Below are 23,465 nucleotides of genomic sequence, written 5' to 3' on the forward strand. Positions count from 1 at the left end.
ACATCCACAGAAAACAGGTGGCGTTGTCCACTGTCTTTCCTAATTTTAAACAGCATGTACACATTTATTCCAAGAAGTATCTGAAGTTGCTGTCAGAAGGGAATGTAGGGAAGCCTTTCTCATGCACATGGACAGAGGAAGCACCTTGTGTGCACATCAGAGCATTTACTTATTTTTTGGACCTCAGTCTGCAACTCTTGGGGAATAATTTTTAAATCTACATAGCAGATAAGGTAAAGGGACCCCTGACCATTAGGTCCAGTCATGACCGACTCTGGGGTTGCGGCGCTCATCTTGCTTTATTGGCCGAGGGAGCCGAGGTATAGCTTCCGGGTCATGTGGCCAGCATGACTAAGCCGCTTCTAGCAAACCAGAGCAGCGCACGGAAACGCTATTTACTTTCCCACCGTAGTGGTACCTATTTATCTACTTGCACTTTGACGTGCTTTCGAACTGCTAGGTTGGCAGGAGCTGGGACAGAGCAATGGGAGCTCACACCGTCACGGGGATTCAAACTGCCAACCTTCTGACCGGCAAGCCCTAGGTTCTGTGGTTTAACCCACAGCGCCACCTGTGTCCCTACATAGCAGATAGCTGACTTAATTCTAACTCCATCTCACCCCCTTTTTAACAGGCTGCGGTGTTAAGTGCAAAGAAAACCCCCTGGAGCTCGTGTTTGTAATTGACAGTTCGGAAAGCGTCGGGCCCGAGAACTTTGACCGGATCAAACGGTTTGTGAAAACGGTGATTGACGCCGTCACCGTTAACCAAGCTACGGCTCGTGTCGGCATCATCAACTTCAGCCACAAAGTCGAGCTGGTGTCTACTTTGCAGCAGTTCCCCAACAAGGACAGCTTGAAAAGTGCCGTTGATGCCATGCAGTACCTGGGGGAAGGCACGTTCACCGCCACAGCTCTCAGCAACGCCATTGATGTGTTCCAGGCTGCCCGGCCAGGGGTGAGAAAGGTGGCTATTGTGATAACGGACGGGCAAGCAGATCGCCGCGATCAGAATTCGCTGGAGGTGGTTGTGAAGAACGCCCATGCTCTCAACATTGAAATCTTTGTCATTGGGGTGGTTCAGAAGAGCGATCCCAATTTTGAAAGTTTCCGGAAAGATCTGGACCTCATCGCTTCAGACCCGGACCCAGAGCACGTCTACCAGATAGATGATTTCATGACCCTGCAAGGTAAGAGGGAGCAACCTCTCTGGAATGTTATTTGCTGGAATATTAGTTATGCATATTGGTATTATAAATTTTAGTTGCTATAGATAGCAGCGGGAGCTTTTGCATGATGATAAAGTATAATAAGGAACAGCAGCAAATGCTTGTTTTTAGTGTGTGTATATATTCAGAATACCTATATAGCTATGAAAGCATTTCCTCCCGGTATGAGGCTAACTGTTGCATTTGCTGACTTCCTTGTTTTAATGTTTGCATGCAAAATCGTTTTAATCAAGATGATAAGGATAAGGCATCAGTCCTTAAAACTTCCCTAAACAGGGCTGCCTTCAGATGTCTTCTAAAAGCCAGATAATTGTTTATTTCCCTGACATCTGAAGGGAGGGGGTTCCACAGGGAGGGCGCCACTATCGAGAAGGCCCCTCTGCCTGTAATATGTGAAGGGTGAAGGGAATTGTAGTTCTGGGAGAGAGAAACTTCCGTTCCCTTGATTCTTTGGGGCATGGCATGTGTTTTAAAAGTATGGGGTGTACAAAGCTCTAGTCCAAGCATAGGCAAACTCGGCCCTCCAGATGTTTTGGAGCTATAATTCCCATCACCCCTGACCACTGGTCCTGTTAGCTAGGGATGATGGGAGTTGTAGTCCCAAAAATCTGGAGGGCCGAGTTTGCCTATGCCTGCTGTCTGTCTGCTTTCCCCCCACATCCCAGGTTTTCTCGTCAGCTGAGCTCCACTTCTCAGTACACATCCCACAACACGTACACATCATACAGTGGATCAGACCTCAACTTAAAGCAGGGGTGAGGAGCCTGTGGCCGTCCAAGATAGTGTTGGGACTATAATTCCCATGGGCCAAATTCTGTGCGATTGCTATAAAACTTAGGGAACAAGCTGTCATATCATTATGATTAAGGTTTTAAATTACAACTTCAGATTATATTTTAGTGAGTAAGATCTAATTTATATATTTTAACTGCTGCTATATCTGTACTGTCCCTGTTATACCGAACTGCCAATTTAAATGTATCCCTATTGTGTTCTGATTTTGTATGTGAGCTGGAACTGGTCTGTGACCAATATAATAAATTGATTCATATAATTCCCATGATCCCTGACCACTGGCCATGCCAGCTGGGGCTGCTGGGAGTCCAACAACCTCTGGAGGGCCACTGGTTGAAACAAATGGGCCTGTTCCCATCAGCTCGGTCTCATTCCTGGTCGGTGTGTATTTCCATCTAACAGCATTGACTTTTTCAAACCCTTTCAGCTCTCGAGAATAAGATCTTCAAACAAATTTGTGAGAATGATTTCAGTTCCTACATCAACAAAGTGCTCAGCTCAGCCCTTTCTCCAGGACTTGAGACAAGAACGAAGCACACTGGCCAGTTTTCTGTAGTTGAGACACATGAGCCTTACGTCCCTCCGCGTAAGCCGGAAGATACTGATTTTGTAAGTATTTCTAAAGATTTGTGCTTATATAGGAAGGGCTATAGCTGAGTAGTAAAGCATGTCTCTTTTTTTGCACGTAGGAGTCCCCAGGTTTCAATTCTTGGCCTTGCTATTTAAGTTCACCTAGTTTTACCATAAAGGCTGGAAAGTTTTGTCATTTTTCCAATCTTATATTCAGTTCGCCAAATTTCTGCAGGAATTTGTATTTAAAAAATCCTCCTGAAAATTCTTCAGCATTCAAGAGCAAATTTTCCCTAACAAATACATTTTTGCATACAATAGATGAATGTACACATTCTTGCAAGCAATTTCTCCTAATACAATGCATCTTTATGTTATTTTCACTAATACATTAATTTTTGCCATACACATTCATTTTCATACACTTTGGTTGGTTGGAGAGCTGCACTGAAAAGAACAGATGAATGATGGCTGTGTTTTAAATTTTCATATTGTTTCAGAAAGTGCGAGTTTGATAGATCTGAGATGTGAACTGAATAGAATTTCCCCCTATTCCTATTTGCCACTGACATTTAATTCTTTATTTCCTTTTTTATAGCTATCACCAAGGGTTCCTAGTGAGAAAGGAGTGTCGTATTCTGAATGGGACCGCTATGTTACTACAGCTCCTCCTAAGCAACTTCCTGATAGTCACAAGCGACCAGCTGCCCCTTCTGTTCATGAGACACAAGAGTTTTTCGAATTCAGAACTCCCAAGCCAGATATAACTCGCGTATCTAATGTAACTAGAGATGTGCAACCTCTGCCAGCTGTTCTGCAGCCTCATACGAAAGGTGTGAAGGGATTCTTCTAATGGAAGGGTTAAGGGATAGAATCATAGTAGTTGGAAGGTAGGAATGCAGGAATCTTTCACCCAATATAGGGCTTGAACCCACAGCCCTGAGATTAAGAGTCTCATGATCTACCAACTCAGCTATGTACAGACTTTATGGGCTTTTAAGGGTCTTGAGTTTGCTTATACAGTCATACCTTGGTTTTCAAACAGCTTAGTTCTCAGACGTTTTGGCTCCCGAACGCTGCAAACCCAGAAGTGTTCCGGTTTGTGAACTATTTTTGGAACCTGAACGTCCGACGGGGCTTCCGATTGGCTTCCAGAGTTTCCTGCAGCCAATCAGAAGCCGTGCTTTGGTTTCTGAATGTTTTGGAAGTCAAACAGACTTCCAGAACGGATTCCCTTCGATTTCCAAGGTACGACTGTATGGGCCACCTCCCCACAAAGTTGAAGTTATAGAGGCAGTGAAATTGAAGGCTATCACATGGCAACAGAACAAGGTCACCAGTTAAGGGGAAAGCTTTCTTCCTCTTTTGATAGATCACTTCATGGCCTGAAGCAGGTAAAGACAGAATAAAACACAGGTTACAGTCTTTAGCATGTCATCAGTGGGTTTGTGGGACATAACAGCCACAAGAGGGGCACATTAACTAGACAGAGAGTTTTATATGTCCAACCCCAGCCTGTGAGTAGATGCCATTGACATGTTGTCCCAGGTTATGTGTGTGCAAGAGTGCCTAGTCAGTAAATGATAGAACGAAATAAGCCTCTGTATTTGAATGGAACATGGACAAATTTGAAGGGCTTCCACACAGAACGTAAAAACAAAACTATGGTACAATGGCATTACGTCTTCTAGGGTTGGGGAAGAGGGATGATAGCTGTCAGTTAGTGCTGTGTACAGCCCAGCTCTGTAGCAAAACTGGCAGAACCGGCAAACACAGGAGTAATCTAGGTTTGCCTTGGTTGTAGAAAAGAGGGGAGTGGCTGTTGTTTACAGATACACCCTCCCATTACCAAATACCTCAGGTGCACCTATTCATAGCACCAATAGCAAGGAAAGACAAGGCCCAAGATTTTGTGCTTCTGTAGAATTGGAGGTCTCCGTAGATGTAAAAAAAACAAAAACAACCAAAACCAAAACCCAACCCATTTTGTTTCCAGATGACAGATGTTTCGAACCAATGAAAACCGGAGACTGCCGAGACTATACAATGATGTGGTATTATGCCAAGGATGTAAATTCTTGTGCTCGCTTTTGGTATGGAGGCTGCGACGGTAACCAAAATAGGTTTGAGACAGAACAGGAATGCCGGGAAACCTGCGTTCGTGACTGAGCAGGTACGTCATGTTAATAGCAAGACCTCTGCCAAGGAGTGTTTTCCTTATAACAGTCAGGTGCAAATCTTACATGCACAAGAAATCGTGCTGATTCTTCTGTGACTTTGTTATTATAGTACCTTAAACAAGTTTTAGTGCCTCTAAAATCTAGTTATAAATATCTCTTGCCTGCCTTTTCTTTAAAAAGTTCAATGCTGCTGGTTGGAAGTTTGAGCAGGAGGGAGTTAATATTTAGAGCTGCACTAGTTAAGAGCAGAATACTCTTATTACAGAAGTGAAAAGGTTCCGTCGACGTATTTCAGGTATGAATGTTGTTTTTGTGTTCTTTTACAGAGAGAACTCGAGCTTTGAGAAGAAAACAAAGCGAACTATTCCTGGAGTTTGTATAAGAATACTAGAGAGTTCCAAATGCTGTGTTAATGCAAGTACTAGTTTTGTACCACACCTGCTGCTTTTTACAATGCATTCAATGGATTTTATAGAACGTATTATCTTCGTAATTGATAGCTTCACTCGCCAAAAAGCATCTTAATACTTCCGTGTTTGTGTTTTAGCTCTAGTACTGCCCATGGCAGCGTTTCAGGAACTTTTAACAAGAAAGATACCAAGGATTTTAATGTTTAGCTTTAGTCGAGTATGACCTTTTGTTATTTGGAAATGAAGAGCAGAACAATGGAGGATACCTGAAACTGGTAAAATCTGTCAAAGCAACAAGTGGAAAAAAGTGCCTTTGAATGGGAACGTCTACATTTAGCAGCCAAGGATCATCAAAAGACGTGGCATTTGCTTTCTTTCCCTTTAGATGTCTACAGTAGCCAAGATCCCGTTGTAGTGGTGGGCAGCTCAACACACAGAACTGGTGGCCCTCATCACAACAAGAGCCACCAAGTTACCGGTACTTTAGTTAAGCTCAGATGAGTAACAAAAATGGCTTATGGCCAGATCAGGGCTGGTAATTTTGGGATTTTTGTTAAAGCTAAGTCCACACATTTTTATTTCTCAGGGCTCTTGTACAAATGAGTGCAGTAAAGAGTAGAATCAATTTATAGGGGAATTTTAACAGAAAAAAGCACTGAAAGATGTACATAAGTGTATTTTTTTTTGGACCTTACCACTACGCAAAAGTACTGTACAAGCTAAATGGATAATGATTAAACTGATTATATGAACAAGAGGGTGTGTGTCTACTCTTTTTACATGGAAATGCTGCAGTTATGCATTTGTGTAATTTTCTACATACGGAACACTAAAACATGGATAATTCAATCACCTCCTTTAGGGATGTCCGCAGCATGTTTCATTTATGCCATGGTTCCTCATTCAGAAAGTGGTTTGATACACAGCAGTGGTAGTTAACTTGTGGTCCTCTAGCTACTGAGCTACAGTGCTGACCTGTAGTCCAGGATGATGAGACACTGTAGTCCAACATCATCTAGAGGACCAGAGGTTAGCCACTTCCACCCCCACAGTAGAAGCTTGCTCATGGACTAGTGGATTAGAATTAATGTACATGCCTGTCATTTGCAGTGCCTCCCATTTATACTAATTCTTTACATAGACCTAAGCCAGGTGTATCTGATAAATGTCATGAATGTGCTTATCATCATTCAGTACACAAGGTCTTGCCTTGTTTTCTCTATTATACTCCGATAAGGTTTTGCCCTTGCACTTTATAAACAGCAGGGCCATCAGGTATCATCACATAGGGGCTTTCCAGTGAAGAAATAAATAGCTACCACACCCCACCTGAATCTTGGTCATAGTTTTATTAGTTCACTCTGACACCACACCGAATCAGGCTCTTTGTGGTGATTTCTAGCTTAAATTTTAAAAAAGTAATAAATCTACAGTACTACAACGTAAATAAACTTTAATTCAGGCACACGGTTAACCTATTGGTGCACAGAGAGATTGTTCTGAAGCTCCAATGAAGAGAGTAGCTGAAAACACAGGATAAAGGGGCTCTCTTGATTTGAGGTAGCAGAGCTGGCAGAATAAGTGGGACCTTATAAAGCTTAGTTTAATTTCTTATCCACCCTTCACCACAACATCCAGGGTGGGCTACAGCAATTTTAAAATACAATGTTAAAAAGAGTTTAAAACAAATATATCAGGTGACAATAGTAAAGTAAACATGTCAGCTGCTGCATCAGAATAAAGTTGAGCTAGATGAGCCAAAGATCTGACAGCTCTTTGATTCTCTTTATATGATCCATCTTTCCAGCAAGAAGCATCATAAACACAGTATCCATCCATATAAGGGGATTTTAACTAGTGTTAGTTACAGTCATGACTAGTATGGGTCCATTTAAATAGGTGTCTACTTAAGTAAAACTCAGATACAACTCAAACACTTTATATCTCTTGATCCATTGCTCAGAACACTATAATGGAATTCACAACATATACCATTGAAAGCCACAAGGGAGTTCTTTTTTAATTGAGATAAGTTATTTTTATTTGTGCACTTCATTTAAATTAATTGCTAAAAAATGGAGAAAGGCACTTCAAAGATGATATTTAAAAACAGTGATTTATATTTATCACATGAACAAACCAGTCAGCCACCGTTTGCTGTGAAAAAACCCTCAGCCTGTCACTTAAAAACTCAATACACTGCTCAGCAGTTAAGTTTATCTTTTCAGATGTGTTTCTAGTAAGATTTGTACAGTTTGTTGTACACAATATACATTGTTAATACACGAAACACACAACAAAAAAAGCTTTACAATCCGAGTATGGTATCATTTTACAATATACATTGAGATCAAGGATGGGACCAGCTTATACTTTCTCCACAGATAGAAGTCTCACAATCCTAACCTTTATTATTATAGTTAAATGGAAACACAAAGAAGTTAGAAGTGTACTATGTACAGAAGCCATCTCATCACTCTGACAATAAAGTAATTTGAACACTGCTTTAAAAGATGCTTTAAAAATGGTTAAGTGAATTCAACGAAAAGTGATTAAAATAATCTGATTAGGCAACGATTCGCAGAATGCTTTTTCACAAGCTGAACAAGACAAGCACATTTTGTATAACACAAAAGAATGCAAAAGCAATGCAGATCAAAACTGACGTTCAGTTCAGCAATGTTCATATCCACACTATACGCTGGAACTACATTTGTAGCACTTTAATAGTTACGGCTTCCCCCAAAGAATCCTGGGATCTGCTGTTTGCCCCACCCCCTTAGCTACAATTCCCAGCACCTGTAACAAAATACAGTCCCCCAGTTCTTTGGAGAAAGCCATGCTTTAAGCCTATGATGTGGACGTGGCCAACTCAGCTAGTCATTATTTTATGCCAATCCACAAGAGTGTACACCAATACCTAAAGGGACCTCTTGTGCCTTTAGATGCAAACATGCTTTTGTAATTAAGAATACTAGATATTTAATAGAATACTACGATTTCCATCTTTTAGAACCAAGATGCGATGAACGAGGAGGAGTCGAGCTTCAGAATTTGGCAGCTGGGTGCTATTCTGCTTCTCTACACTGAGCATACAACACTGAGAGAGAGAAAATAGTTTAAAGAAAAGGGTGGAAGAAAACTTGAACCCCACAGTCATAAGCTGCTTCCCAGAAGATACCCTGTGCCTCCTCCTGCTAAAGGCACTCCTGGTCAAAAAAGTAAATAAATGTTTAGCTGGCTCAGTGGTAGCCTTTGCACTCCCAATACTGAACACCGGTGGCTCACTCAGACTAAATAACGGGGCACACTCAGACTTCCAGCTACAGCCGCTGCTCTTGAGGGTTGGGGGGGGGATGGGGATCTTCTAGAATGATGTGTTATGTAACATGTGGAGGTAACTGGTGGAAATAGATCCAAGCCTTTACTTTGAAAATCAGCAAATAAAACAAGCGCCAATGTATGAAGCAAAACATTGCTCCCTACGTGGTACTATTGTTGCTGTGCCAATACAAGTGATGGACAGACCCCAACTGAAATAACTTTAAATGTACAAGTGGGACCTGCGGTAAAATGCTGTAGTGCATCCCAGGCCCCAAAAAAGGCCATTCCTGTTGGGACCTCTAAACAGCATGAAGCAGGAGCCTTGTAGTGATTTTTGGATGTCATGGGGGAAAGGAAAGTTACAGGGGAAAGGAAAGGGATGAGGAATACCCCCACCCACCCTACTAAGGACTTCTGCAACTGTGCTTCAGCAAATAATGTGAAACTGCCTAAGATCCACTGTGGAACAGAAAAGTCAGTAGAATAATGACTGACAGCAAGGGTGTATGATGGAAAACTGGAATCAGAACAAGAACCATTGAGGGGAGAGAGAATAAAGGCATAGGTAAGAGTTATGACAGCTGTAAACAGAGAAGTCAAGTATTCCAGGTTAGTATAGTAAAACAATTTGTTCTTCTTTATCATTTGACATACTATTTTCTATAAATACAGCTAAAGTTCTTAAGTGTTCTGGCTTTGATGATTCTAGGATCAAAGTGTCATGCCACATCTTTGGCTGATCCACGCAGGTAGCAGGTTGTTCTGAGAATAGGAAAGTCTAGACTGAGTGAACCAGCTGACAAAACAAGCCTAATGATGCCCAGGGGCCTTCTATAGGACCCCAAGATGTCCCAACTTGGCAGCAAACTGGTAGCATCCAAATTCATAGAATTTGGAAATCATGGGATAAAACTGGTGAAGTCCTGAATACCCCAGAATTTTGGTGACCCGGAACTTTAAGAGAAGACCCAGAGCTGTGCAGTCAAGTGTTATTTTGGTCTGGAGAGGTAGTAGAGGCTAGATCATGCCTTATAAGAAAGCACCAAATTCAAATGGAGGTAACAAAGATGCTGGGATGAATCCAGATTCCATAGAGGTTTAAAAAATGGTGCTTGAGCTTGAGGTGTTCTGTCTGAAAATGAAACAGAGAGCCAAGAATTGGAGTAGAGTGAGAAGGCCCAGAAGAAACATGGATTGAAGCTCAGGGACGTAGAAAGAGTAATGAATTGAAGATTATTACAAGAGAAGTCAGAGAATGTGAGATTGCAGAGTGCATACACAGAACCACCCAGGTAGCCTTGGCCGAGAGGGTTCAGGAGCCACAGCAGTTCAGCTTAGAGACAGCACTCTCCAAGAGCCAACTCATGGTGTTAAGTGGCCCAGGTACAAGTTGTAACTAGGAGGCAGAAAAGTTTGGTTGAGACTTGCACTCTGTTTGTGCTCCTTATGGTGTACCAGGACAAGTGGCTTGCAGTACTGGTGATTTGGAACCAAAAGAGCATGAACAGTTGCAGAAGTTGATCTTGAGAGGGTTCCAAGTGAAAATTCATCTGCCAAGGAGTAGTGAAATAAAGTACCTTGAATTTGCTGAAGCTTGTGCTAATGTAGTATGGAATTCCCTTTCTACCACTGCTGAGTTAACAGCAAGACTAGACATAGGGAGGAAGTAAAACTTAAGGTGTGATTCTGTAGCGGACCATATTAAGATTGGTTCTGTGGAGGCATTAGCTGCATATTCATTCCTGCAAGAGCTTGCAGAAATTGTATGGGGGCCCTTAGAACATCACAAGTCATCATGCCAATACAGATGACTGTCCAACACACTCTACTTGAGAGAACTATGATCTGGACTTGAGTCTGTGGAAAAGTGACTTGGCTGTTGGGAACCAGAAAAAGGCTACTGAATACTCTAAACCTAACAGAGAAACAGCTGTGAAGACAACATAAAACTTTGGGGACTTCACCTCAACCAAAAGGAAAAAGAAATGTGAAACCTTGGTAAGTTGGGAACAAGAACTCTATCTTGCTTTAACGTCTAGAACCTGCCAAGATGCAGGGATCAGAAAATAAATTCAACTGACTGTGGATGCAAATGGGCAATTGGATTCATACATTAAACTTGGGGATACAGGTGAATATGCAATTGTCACTGCAGGAGGGCAAGGAACTGCTAACCTTGCTGGAATTTTGAATAATTATCCTGTGACTCCTACGAGAAACATCCTTCTTAGAAATGTATGCCTAGATTAAATGTGGGCCTCATTCTTGTTTCTGAAGAAATATACTGAATATATATTTCTGATATACTGAAGGAGGCTGAGACTCTGAATTACCAGTTGTGGTTCTTCAAATCAGATTCCTTAATAGGAACTATCAACATGACACCTGTGACAGTTCAATGGGCATTGTGCATATTGGCTCTATTAACTGTGAAGTTTCCATTTGATCCAGGGAAGGGGTTGTTACAAATGAGTTCTGCAAATGGAATACAGACCTGTGGAATTCAGTAGTACTGTTTAAACTATGATTTATATTCTTTTCTGTTGTCATGGAACATCAAATTCAGACAATTGTTTGGAAGGGGGGTGTAACAGAAGAGGGAGAATGATTAACAGCAGGGGCGTGTGACGAAACATTTGGGTGGATTCCGACTGACAGATTTTTTAAATGACATGTTGAGGGGAGAGTTAGAAGCGCTGAAAGAGGGTATGGGGGGAGGGAATGAGATGAGAGAGAATAGAGGCATTGATAAGAGTGTTCTGATAGGTATAAACAAGGGGAGAGCAAAATGCCAGGTTTGAGTAGAACACTGATCTTCTTCATGAATTGACTATTTGTTCTGCTATTATTTCCATAACCAAAAAAGTTTCAATATTTTAAAATTAAGGTGTTTTGGTTTGGGTGTATTCTAGGATTTAAAAGTCACATCCCATGCATCTTGTAACAATATACACAACTAAGCATATAGAGGGGGAGTCTTATACTATTCACAATAACTCAGTAGTTGTGGCAACAAATTAGGGGAGTCTGGACTCAATGGACCAGTAGATCTATTGAATTCCCAGGAGCCAGCATCTTGTCTCCTTGGAATGCCAGGAGTGGCCATGTCAATACAAATGATTGTCAAGCACACCCCAGATGAAAGAATATATTAAGCATACAAGTGCCACCTGCAAAAAAATGCTGCTGTGTTTCCCAGCACACGAAAAATAACTGCTCCTGTTCAGGGCTCCAACCAGCCCGGAACGGTAGCCTTCTATTGTTTTTCAGATTTCACAGGGGAAAGCAGGGGCAAAGTCCTCTCCTCCAAGGCCTTTGGATGCTTAAAAGTATCTGGTAGAAAGTGATGGGAAAGTCCTCTGCCTGAGATCCTGGAGAGTTTCTGCTGGCTCGAGGAGACAATAAAGGGCTAGGTGGACAAGCAGTCTGGCTATAAGGCTGATTTCTGTGTTTTCTATGTTCCTACAGTGCTAGAAGGCTCAGGTTCCAAACCAGAATGCATATACATATATATTTTCCTTTATTTCTAGAACATCTCTGTATAATGCAGAGAGAAGAGTTTTTTTAATCAGATGCAATATATCCCATCATACTTCCTATAAGCTGTTAGGGGCCCGAGAAGGTCAATTCCTTCTAATCCCACCCCCATATCTGGTTTGCTTTATCTTCACTCAACTGACATCAATATTCCATGCACCTTGAGGAGTTTAATTTTAATTTATTTTAGTTTCTGTAAACCTAGAGAGTCCCTCAAGTATGCAGATATGAGTACCCTTTTGCTGCCAAACTGACAGCAATCAAGCTACCTAAACTCATGAATAGAAAGTGTCTAAAAATTAACAGACATTCTGATGCTTTAATGCAAAATGTCTTAGAATAGTTCACTCTCCCCATCCAAAGATTAGCCACACACTTACTAAAGCAGTGGCAATTTATACCAGGTGCTTGGAAAATACTTTGAGGTAGATTGCCATGTGACATGGGTTGGACAGATGAATGCCACTAAAGTCGAAACGAGCAAAAGAAGATACAGGTATAAACAAGCTGGAGACTAAAAAGATGTTATATATCACATAAGCAAAAATTTATTCTACTACTGAGCAATAGCTTAACATTTGTCTCAGCAATGCATCTGTCACCAGAGATGCTCTGAGAATTTGGCATGCCTATTATTTTTTGCACTTTCCCCTTGTGATGGATGTAACAGAGAAACAGCATGTCTAAAAGCCAAGATCTGCACCATTCTGGAAATTTCAGTTTTCAAAACTTCACAGACAGTTCTATAGTATAAATTTTAAAAATCTAGTCTGTTATTTTCATGTGCGGTAAAGCCTACCTAGTTAAGAAGAAATGTTAAGATTGTACTGAGCATTCATTAAGAGCAACAGTGGCAACAGAACAATACTATTATCCCATGCCTAAACAATGGAGAGAGGCAGAGACACGTGTACTGCATATGGAAACCTTGACGTAAACAATCTTATAAGACAGTGGTAATTCTCCAGTGCTCCATTTCAATTAAAAAGCACATAGTAATGAGTTCAGGAAACTTGGCGATGATTTCTAACCAGCAAACACCATCAAGTACAAAATCTCACTGTTATCATCAATATGATGAATTTAAGGCAAACATAAAACAAGCCTTGGTAGATCACTTTAGCAGGACTACAGAGTGAGAAAGTCTAAATCTGAAGTTGGGTGGGGGGAAATAATTCAGTACACAGTATCTAGAGTGTGAGTGCATGATGGCTACAGGAAAACTAAGTTTAGCACAAAGTACACAGCTCCACATTTAAATACTCCACATTTGAATCCTTTAACAAAGAATGCAACAGTATCTAATGTAATTCATTGAAGGTGTCCAAGAATTGACACAAAGCATTGTTTCATGATAAAAACGACTAAAATACTGCATATTGTGGGTCAATGTGGAAAACAGATATTTGTTTCAAAATAAGATTTGTGTGCATACATTACTCAATCAAGATTAAAGACATTTAATTCCTCACTACAAAGTTTTATAGACTTGACCTTGCAGTCCTCATGGCATGTGAAACGACCTTGCTACCAGCATGATTAGAAAAGAATCTGCTGGCTGCAGCCACATGAAGGAACACTTATAATTATTTAAGAAATCCATCTAGCTCCACTGTAAGCTAAATGTTTTAGTTCAGCATTCCATAAGGCGCCTTCAGTGCAGTACCAAACATTTTATTTAGAGGATTTCAAAGGCTTTTCCATTTCAGCTTTGGCTTTTATATCACCCTTTGCTGCATCACTTAAATTTTGCTTTCCTTGATCCTTAGGAGCATCAGGATTGTACCTGAACTGGTACCCATAAGGACGGAGATGATAAAACAAATACTCCAGCTGATACATAGTGGTGGCGTCAACATAATGAAAAGAAACTGCCAGGTCAGAGCAGCAGCCAGGACCCTGCCATGAAAGAGAAAAAACAGGATGAACAGGCAAGATAAAGAAATAAATGTTTTAAATAAATTTTAAGTGTTAATATGGACTATGGTTTGTCACTTAACAATCAGTGCTCAGGATGTGGTTTTTTTGTTACATAACAGCAAAAATAGTTTTCTTTTGAAATGTACTTTTTTCAGAGTTGGTCATAAAAGTACCAAACTATAGCAGAATCACTTTGGGGACATAAGAAAAAGACTATTTCAAACTCTTTCTTCCCCCACCTGGCCAGTTTTAATTGGCAAGATAGCCATAAAGCTTAAATTAGAAAAATTGTTAGAAAAAATAGATTCAATATAGAAAGGCTCAGATACATCCGAGTGAGTGTGTGTGTGTGTGTGTGAAGAGCTATTAGCAGATGTAAGTATTTGGAAATCAATCAATCAGAATACATTTCTCAATTGGATGGGCCAACAACATGACAGTATACAGCAGCTATATATAGACAAAGTTAAAAGGTATTTTCTAGTGGCCTATTTAGACTGTGAAAAGATATTATAATAGCTCCAATCACTGCAAAAATCTTACCTCTATGGGAGGGTAGTAGTTATAATTCCAGTACCAAAAAGTTTTGGGTAGGTATCCCTTAATTAAGTGGTGCTCTGGAACAAATGGATGAAAAGTTTCTTTGCCAGTTGTATCCCTGGAATCTCCAGCTTCTACATTAATACTCTCCATGCATTTGCCTAATGCCAAGTCTTCAATAGAAGAGCTATGAGTACATTTGTTGGTTTTAAAAGCATCCACAAATCTCTTCAGAGCTTCTTTGCTGAGCACATAACCTGCGCCTCCGCTCATGTAGCCCTGTTTCACAAAAGGCTTAAATTTCCTTCCAAAATAAATTGGTTTTTCAGGACTGTGTTTTGAAAGAAGCCACCTCAAGTTGTCCAGTGCAACATACGTGTCATCATCTGCCTTCATGAACCAGTCCGCTTCATCAAGATGGTGATCATGTACATACTGGAAAGCTTTGATGGTTTTCCAGTACAACTGATCCCTGCCTTCTTTGGTTTTTAATCCCACTGTTGGGAAGTCTTTGTTCTCCTCAGAGCTCATAAATAGCACTCTGTTGCAATGCTGGGCCCAAGTAGCTTTGACATGTTTGGCTTTCGTTTCCAGATTTTGAGGTCCAGTCATCACCCAACAAAGTATTCTTACTTTCTGGTACAGTTCTTCAGCAATATTTTTATTTTCATCTGGGGTGCAGGGAAGCAAAATTGCAAAATACCATCAGTGTGTTAGAATTTTCACACAAGTAGAACACCACATATTTATTTATGCACTTCTAAGTAATTATATGCCAATTTTTAGAGCTACACCCTCAAAAAACAAAGTATGTTGAACTAAATGACAGATACAATACCTTAGTTGGCACATCAGAAAGGTGCACACTGTACTTCTAAAGAAAGCTCAAAACAAACACGGTTTTGCCATAGCTCTGACAGCCACAATAATGGGACAGCTGCTCCAGCAGTCTTTATGGTGCAAGATTCTACAAACTTGGACTGTTGAGGGAGGGGTGATACTGAGCAAGGCTAATGGAATAAAGATTTGTAAAGGTATGCTGAAAGCTTTGAACTATCCTTGTCTACACTGTAAATGAACATCACCTCAGTTAAAGTTTATCATGACATTCACTTTCTTTTAAATGATAAATTATGTTAAGATATTCTCCATCCCCTTTAAACAGGATAAGAAAACTATTTCAAGTTCCCAGGCGCTTTTACAATATCTGAGTGCCAGAGTTGGGAAGAAGGAGAAATTATCAGATTCCTAGATATCAGCACTATGGGGTTTTTTTTTTGGGGGGGGGTAGAGCCATATGTGCACTTCCATAAGAATAAGCCACATTTAATGCAGTGTAACTCACTTCAAAGTAGATGTGATAATGAGCTGCTGGCTTCTTTAGGCATTTGGTTTCGCTTGGCATTTAATTGTGGACTCAGAACATTTTAATGTTTCAAAACAATTTAGGGGAAAACTTAAGCCTGTATCCTAGGAAGATACATGGATTATTTATTTAGTTTGAATACTTATAACATGGGATATGTGTACAATCCATTTTCGAGGGAAGTACAAGGTTATATATTGTAAAGAAAATTAAACTGTAATGCTCTGTACAGCTGCATAAATATACCTTTATGTTGCCCAGCATCTGCATTGAAATTCATTTGTCCTTTCAGCTGATGGCTTTCATCAGCATCATCTGAGTGAATGCCATGAGGATTGTTGTAAAGGAGATGAGGCTCAACTTTAACTTGTTCTTCCAACACTAAACTAAATAGCAAATAACATAAGAAAAACCCAATTGCTGATCCAAATGTAAAGGTCAAAAAATGCATTAAGGATTTAGGAGATGCCATTTCCTGAAGAGATTTCTGCCAAGAAAGAGAAAGAACACTAATTATGTTATGCTTTAAAACATAAGATAAAAATGCAGAAAAACACTGACCATATGAACATACTGTTTCTTTCCCGGCAATTAGTTTGTGATTATACCTCATGTTGAAGATGCCTCATACTTAAGATAATATTTTACTATGTTTTTAACTAGTATAAAAACATTTTCTTTTTCTAAACATAGTAAAATATAAATCTTGGCCATTTCATAAGAAAGTATAACAATAAAGTCATAACCAACAACGGCCACATCCATAATTTCATGTTTAAAATTTTCCATTTGTGAACTTGCTTTAAAATTGGGGAAGCGTGTAATAAAAGGCATCCAAGAAATCTGAAGACTGACAAGTAATATTGGTCAACAACTTACACTGAAAAAGATATGTTGTGTGTTTCATCTTCTAACAGCACAAATTCAAAGTGTGCATGCTGGGAGAATAGTGTGAGCACCAGTATGGTATAGTGGTTAGAGTGTTGGATCTAGGAGACCAGGGTTCAAATCTCCACTCAAGTCATAAAGCTCACTGGGTCAGTCACTCATTACCTTTCAGCCTAACCTTAATCTCCTAGCCTGCCACCATGTAATTTGCTTTACATACACCTTTCCAGTTCTGCAGTGAAACTTGACAAAGGTAGGTGGTTTTGTCAGTTTCACCAATACTATGTCACTTTTCTTTTTTATATATACACCAGTGTTTATACCCTTTTTATCCCACTCCTATCCTGGGAGCAGCAACAGCAAAGAACTGGAACATGTTTTCTCAGAGTTGGTGAAAGTTACACGGCTCCCTCCTTCCCACATATTCCCAAACTGGGAGAAGTGGTTAACATATGAAAAAAAAGCATTCCCTAATATTTAAAACTCCGCAAGAAAAAGATATGTGCTGGAGGACTAGAACTGCTATTGAAAAGAATACATTTCATAGATGGTGTGATACAAAAAAACTACAGGAAAGTTTAAACATTTTAAAACCACCTTCCTGTAGGACCACAGGTGGTTTTTTAAAAAACCATCCCTTTTTGTCTTTCAGGCTTCTGCACCAACAGCAGCAGAGAGGTACGAAACCATCTAACGAGAGAATACAATGCATGTTTAAGCGAAAGTAAGTCTCACTGCATTCAATGGGGCTTTCTCTCAGGTAAATGTACCTCGGACTGCAGCCAAACAGATCTATCCTTTGCAAGCAGAAGTACCATGTCCTCTGCTTTAAATGGGATTTGCTCCTATGTTGCAGCTCATGCAAGATCTGCTTTTCAAAATGTTCACAGAAATACTCCCTCGGGGCGGCACCTCGACACAGCAGAGACTTCAGAAACTTCCTGTTTCTGACAATTGGTTTCCTCAGATAGTGTTATCTAGTGTTATCAAGGCCCAGCGCCTGCCACTCGTGAGGTGACCTTTACAACCCTGCCAAGCTGCCTCCCCACTTCCTCTTGTGAAATACTCAGCTTTCAGTCCTTCCAGCAAGCTCAAGCAGTAGGCTGGTATAGAGGTAGTTAACCTATAAGATCTCCTTACCCCCCCCCCATGCCCACTGAACTTTGATCTGCGGAACTGGCACTGTTGCAGGTGCCACATGATCCCCGTTCCGCACTTGTAAGAACTCACATGTTTTAAGGTGGCAGCACCTACACTCTGGAACTCCCTGCCTAGTGATGATAACCAGGCAGGCACCTTCGCAGTCCTCCTTCTAAAAACATGTTTGTTTAGACAGGTTTACCCGGAAATTCAGAAAGTCGAAGTGTGTTTTATCTGTGGCTTCCCACTGTTTTTGAAGGTTGCCAATTCTCCTATTTTTTTATTTTATTACTTTATTATTTCCACAGGCCACAATCAAGCAGTGTGTATATAAATTCTATGAAATAAAATGATTTCTCCCTCCCAGCACTTATATGGAATCCTCCGCTTCCAAGTATGGGGCTGGGAGCCCGCGGATCCTGGGATGAAACCCAGAAAAGCCGCCCCAGCCCCGCTTTCCTCCAATGGCGACGGTGTGGATCCATCACTACTATAAGATGTAGTAAGCGAGCCCAGCTGCGTTGGGAGGGGGCGGGGAGCCGATCTACGTTTAGTGGGGACTCTTGAGCTTCTGCCCGTGGGCACAGCTAAGGCGGCCTCCCCCCCCAAAAAAACAGTAAACATCAATACAAATCTGAGGTCCACCCCAACAAAAAACCCCTCTGGCTACGCCCATGTTTCTGGCCCCAGGGCGCCCCCGCTAAAAGGGCAGTTGACACCTCTCCCTAAAAGCTGCTTGGGAGGCTTCGCCGCCCTCGAACCAGGCCGAAATCTCCCACCCGCGACATGGTTTCCACACGACACTTGAGCACCCGACCTCGGGGTTCGCCACGCCGCCCTCCCCGCCTCCTCCAGGGCGAGCCCACCTCCCTCTCTTCCCCTCACCTTGCCCCGGGCCTCGGCCAGGACAGCCGAGGTGGGCGGCGCGGGGCGGTGGAAGAAGGCGCCTCCTCCTCGTCGTCCTCCTCTCAGGCGCCCCGGAGCCACGAGAGGCTTCCAGGCGGCGGCGGCGGCGCTCGGGAGCGAGGCCCTGTCACGGCCATCGCGCGAGGGCTCCTCTGAGCAGGCCGGCGCCTACTCAACGCCCATCCTGCTACCCTCGGGCCGCCCGACCTGAGGGAGGAGGAGGGCCTAGGCCGGCCCGCCCCGGAGCCAGCTGCCTCATGAGGCCCGAGGACGGAGCCAACCAGCCCGGCCCGCGGCCCTGCGATGGGGCGGCGCCTGGCCGGCCTCGCTTCCCGCCCACCTGGTGACAGAGCTGAGGGAGGAGGAGCAGTCCGGCGACGGCAGTTGCTTTCTCTCTCCAGGGCCGTTTTCCGGGGATGGATAACTGGCAGCTTCTGGGGTGGAATAAATACCCTTTAATCCCCGAGGACTTCATTTCCTCGTGACTCAGCTGCAGTCCGAGGAGTTGTCGCTTAAGGGAGTCGCGCCCTTTGACTAAACAAGCAAACAAATAATAAAAGTTCTTACTAGGCAACCATAGCCTCGGCCCGGCATTTCATCCCCGAAGCCAGCTTGCTTTGGGAAACAATAAGCATGCCCATTTGCTTATTGCTCTTTGCCCTGGGTGCACGGCACTCCCTGTGTGTTTTATAGGGCTGTTGCAAGAGATAGAATATAGATTATAAGATTAATTTGGCAGAGCAGGGGTGAGGAAATTCAACCCTGGGGTTCAATGTGGCCCTGTCAAGGGCATAGCCATGGGGAGGCGGGGGCAGCTCCCCCCCAATCAAAATCAGTACATATCTGAGGTTCTGTGCTCCCCCAACAAAAATCCTGACTATGCCCCTGTTAAAACTCGGGGCATGAAGTTTACCCTATAATACAGGTCAGCACAGTGTGTGCTGCCATGCAACAGAAGTTGCATTACCTCTTCAGGCTCAGATATAAGTAGCATTTCCTGTAGCAGCCAGAAACAGCTATGCTTGTAGAATGCATGAACAGCCCCAGGGACATGAGCACTCAAGTCAGTTTTTCAAACAGTTTTCCATGCAGGCGCACCACACAGTACTACATACATGTACCAAGGGGATGCTTAGGATGATTAAAAGAAAGGAGAGAGAGAGGTCTACTGTTAGGGAGGAAGACATGGGTGTAGTCAAGGCGGGGGCAGATCAAGTAAAACAACTAAGTGACCAATCACATAGATTCTGCCCTCCAAACAAAAGTCCCCCCCCCAAGTCCTGCCCCCACTAACAAAAATCCTGGCTATGCCCATGGAGGTAGACAACAGTTTGTCTGTCATGCGTAATGTTTTCACCTTCTGTGCATTTTAAAAAGGCCCTTAACAGTCTGACATTTGGATAGAGTGAACTCAACTACAACCACCAACACACTCCTTTGAGACTGGCCACTATGCATTTATTTTATCTCTCGTTGTGTCAGTGAAATAAGTGGCAGGATACCCAGATATTATTAAACACACACAGTTTTTCCCCTCATACAGTATAGCCTTTATGGAGCCCACACCAGAAATGTCTAGGTTCATCTAAACCTGATAGCTATCAAGTCATATGCAAAACCAACCAACCAATTTTTGCCTAATTACTCAGCACACACAAAATGTTTCAAAAGGAAATGTTCCTAGGCAAGAATGTCACAGCTGATTTAAGATAAGTGATGTCAATGATGTCAATGGTATTACAATCAGATAAAAGCTGTGTATACACTAACCTGTTTGTAGCACACAAATGTAGTTTTTATTCATCTGGAATAATTTCTCATCAACATGTTGCTTTCAGTCTAAATTGGTTCTTGATCCTGCTGTCCACAAGGATGTTTGAAAACTCCTTGATTAGGTGGTCCATGCCTTTTCCACATTGCGCGTGCCCGGCCCCCTTTAATGTAGTGGTGATTGCAATCTTGGTATACACTCACCCACAATGTCAGGTGTGAGGATACACCTGACACACACCCCTCCACGGCTACATCTGTTTTTAAATGGATACACTGCAGGCAGTGCAGGGTCATGCAAACCTTACCTCAGTGTGATGAGGATAAAAGTATTTGGAAAACTGGAATAGTACAGTGAGCCTTGAAGTTCTGTTTATGCGCATAGCAGGAAGTAACTGCAAGCTTATGGTAAAACAGAAGTGTATTTAGCAGTGTGTTTGGCTTCATCTGTTTAATTAACCTCTGGTGCCACTTTTAAACAGCTTTTTTATTACTTTATTTAGATCCTGTTTGTTTTTCTGGCAAATGAGGAAGAATCATTGTTAGGATCCAGCCTGCTCTGTAGAGCAAGGTCTAATATCCTGGTAGCCCTTCCTGGAGTCCAACTCAGCATGAGTTCAACTCACAAAAATATCTTTGTGAACCATAAAGGCTTTAATGAATGGCTTGACTGAAATTATAGTTCATGAAATGCTTATTCATCTTTGCAAGTGTGCATGTTAGGACCTGTGTGTGTGCCTAAAGGTATCCTGCAGAGTTGCTTCTTTCAAATATGTTCAGTGTCTTACATAGGATTGCGTATGCTTATCCAGCTAACATACTCCATGTGCCTGCCATCTGCATTTCAAGCTATTCATCGCCAGCATTTACAACAAGCTCCATCCCCAGCATTTTCAGGATGGGCTGTAAAAAGCAAGTGTAAGGAATACTGAGCTAAATGGACTAGTGTTCTGACTTTAAAAGATGCTTTTTGAAATGGACATAGTATAATTGCTTTGTGGTAACTATAGTATATCAAAAGGCTGTGTGATAAATGGGCATTTGCCTCTTCAGCATTGTGGAATGATCAATCATTTTAAAATATTTATTTAGAAGAGTTTTAGATTGCTTTTCACCAAAGGATCTGTAAGCTGTTTTCAGCAATAAAAGTACAGATTTTGCAGATTAAAACCATATACAATTTAAAATCAAAATGAAGATGTACGAACAATGCAAAATACTGCAGACCTACAACCCCAGTGCAAACTAAACATCTGAAAGCCTGGGACAACATATAGGTTTATGTGCAGATGTCAAAAGGCCAGCAATGATGTTAACATCCATGCCTCTAGAGTAGAATATTGCCAAAATTAGGTTGCTGTCACAGAGGAAAAACCCAACCGGCATTCCAGCACAATGAGTGACAGTTGCCAACAGCACTGTAAACCCCACCCCACCCCTGGCCTGCCTCTGGTTGTTTTCAGGGTCCAGGCTGGCTGATGTGGAGAGAAACACTCCATCAGATATCTAAGTCCCAAGTCGTTCAGGGCTTTATACGCTAACATCTTGAATTGGACTCCAGTAACATATAGGCTGCTCCTGAGTATCTTGGTATACTATTTCAGATCTTTTATCTTTTCCAGTATCGTTTAGCAATGCTCTTTTGATACTATTCCTCTGCCTACTATTCTAGGGCATGCCTTCTTCTAGGGAGAGTTATGCAGTGTAGCTGGAGTGTATGCCCTGTGTACTGAAAAATAAATCCCATTGAATTCAACAGGACTGAATTTCCAGTAACACCCATTTCCTTTTCTTTCCCCTTTGAAAATGGGGATGTGAAAGCTGAGTTGGGCTCTGACTTGGAATGAAGAATTGTGTTGAATGTGCACAGCAAAGGTTTTAATACTATCTCAATGTTTGAAGCAGATACTCCATTACAAACATATTTTCAGAGAATTCAAACCTGTTGAATTAATCCGTAGGTATCACTTTGCTTAGCTGAAACCTATGTCTCATCTATTTCAGTACACACCTATAAGGCACTAAGAAGAAATATCCCCATTTATTGTGTCTTAATATTTGGTACTTGTAAATACTTGATTATTATGCCAAATATAGTGTAATGTGGTGTCTGAGTATATGCTAGTAAATGTAACATGTAGTTTAGTCCTCAGATTCAAAACTGCTTGGAAAAACTGACCTAATTCTGGCAAGCTTCTTATTGAAGGATATTGCCAAATACAGGTCATTTTTATAAGTGTTTTGTAAATGTTCGCGCACAATAGCTTTTTTTCATTCAGCTGAAGCTGAGTTGATTTGGATGTCAAAGCAACAGCTCTACCTTGTGACAAAAAAGGGTACTGATTATTTTGTCCTTGGCCTAAAGTTTTCAAATTCAGATTGAACAATTAAAGTGGATTTGTAGAAAGGACTTTTGAGAAATGCACTGGAAAGTGTAGGATGACAATTTTTGGCAGAATGGTGTACAGTATAACCTGCCTGAAAACAAACCGGGATGAACGCTCAATAAACAAGACACCTAGAAGCATCCAAAGAGTAGCTGTGTAAATCTTATGGCTACATTCAGCGCACTCCCCAAAAAAGGTTCTTCTCATTCTCTCCCCTCTCCCCTTGCTTCCTGTCTATAAAATCTAGTTTGAGGAAGAGTTCTGCTGAACTTTAAATTTTGCTCTGTGTTTTGTGATGACTCCCTGTGGTTTGTATGGGCAGCGTATGTAAATTGAGTTCTCTCAAAATACTAGAATGTAGTGTCATCCAGTAAAATTGATTGGCAGTAAGTAGCCGCACAACAAAAAATTAACTTACTGCAAGATGGTAATAGCTTAGGATAGATGAGTTAATGACTATCGGCTATGTGTACAGTGGTGCCCTGCAAGACGAATGCCTCGCAA

The 23,465-nt window shown here is 41.6% G+C and overlaps 2 protein-coding genes across 5 annotated transcripts in view; one reads left to right on the top strand and one right to left on the bottom strand.

The window, feature by feature from the left end:
• COL28A1 (collagen type XXVIII alpha 1 chain) overlaps positions 1-7,477 on the top strand; it is a 74,147-nt gene extending 66,670 nt beyond the window's left edge. For all 4 annotated transcript variants that reach the window (XM_081164366.1, XM_081164367.1, XM_081164365.1 and 1 more), the window contains 5 exons: positions 635-1,189; positions 2,451-2,632; positions 3,192-3,426; positions 4,590-4,766; positions 5,100-7,477. In XM_081164366.1, coding sequence (XP_081020492.1) covers positions 635-1,189; positions 2,451-2,632; positions 3,192-3,426; positions 4,590-4,762 — 1,145 coding nt within the window. In that variant the 3' untranslated portion in view covers positions 4,763-4,766; positions 5,100-7,477. The remainder of the gene's footprint in view (positions 1-634; positions 1,190-2,450; positions 2,633-3,191; positions 3,427-4,589; positions 4,767-5,099) is intronic.
• A 6,225-nt stretch (positions 7,478-13,702) lies between these two features.
• Positions 13,703-19,127, bottom strand: C1GALT1 (core 1 synthase, glycoprotein-N-acetylgalactosamine 3-beta-galactosyltransferase 1). The gene is made up of 4 exons (XM_081164825.1): positions 18,784-19,127; positions 16,117-16,357; positions 14,508-15,175; positions 13,703-13,943 (listed from the first exon to the last, which is right to left on the bottom strand). Exons 2-4 carry the CDS (start codon positions 16,340-16,342, stop codon positions 13,719-13,721), a joined length of 1,119 nt encoding a protein of 372 aa, XP_081020951.1. The 5' UTR covers positions 16,343-16,357; positions 18,784-19,127; the 3' UTR covers positions 13,703-13,718.
• Between the last annotated feature and the right edge of the window lie 4,338 nt (positions 19,128-23,465).

Source organism: Podarcis bocagei (assembly GCF_964188305.1).
Source record: "Podarcis bocagei genome assembly, chromosome: 12".
NCBI classification, from domain to species: Eukaryota; Metazoa; Chordata; class Lepidosauria; order Squamata; family Lacertidae; genus Podarcis; species Podarcis bocagei.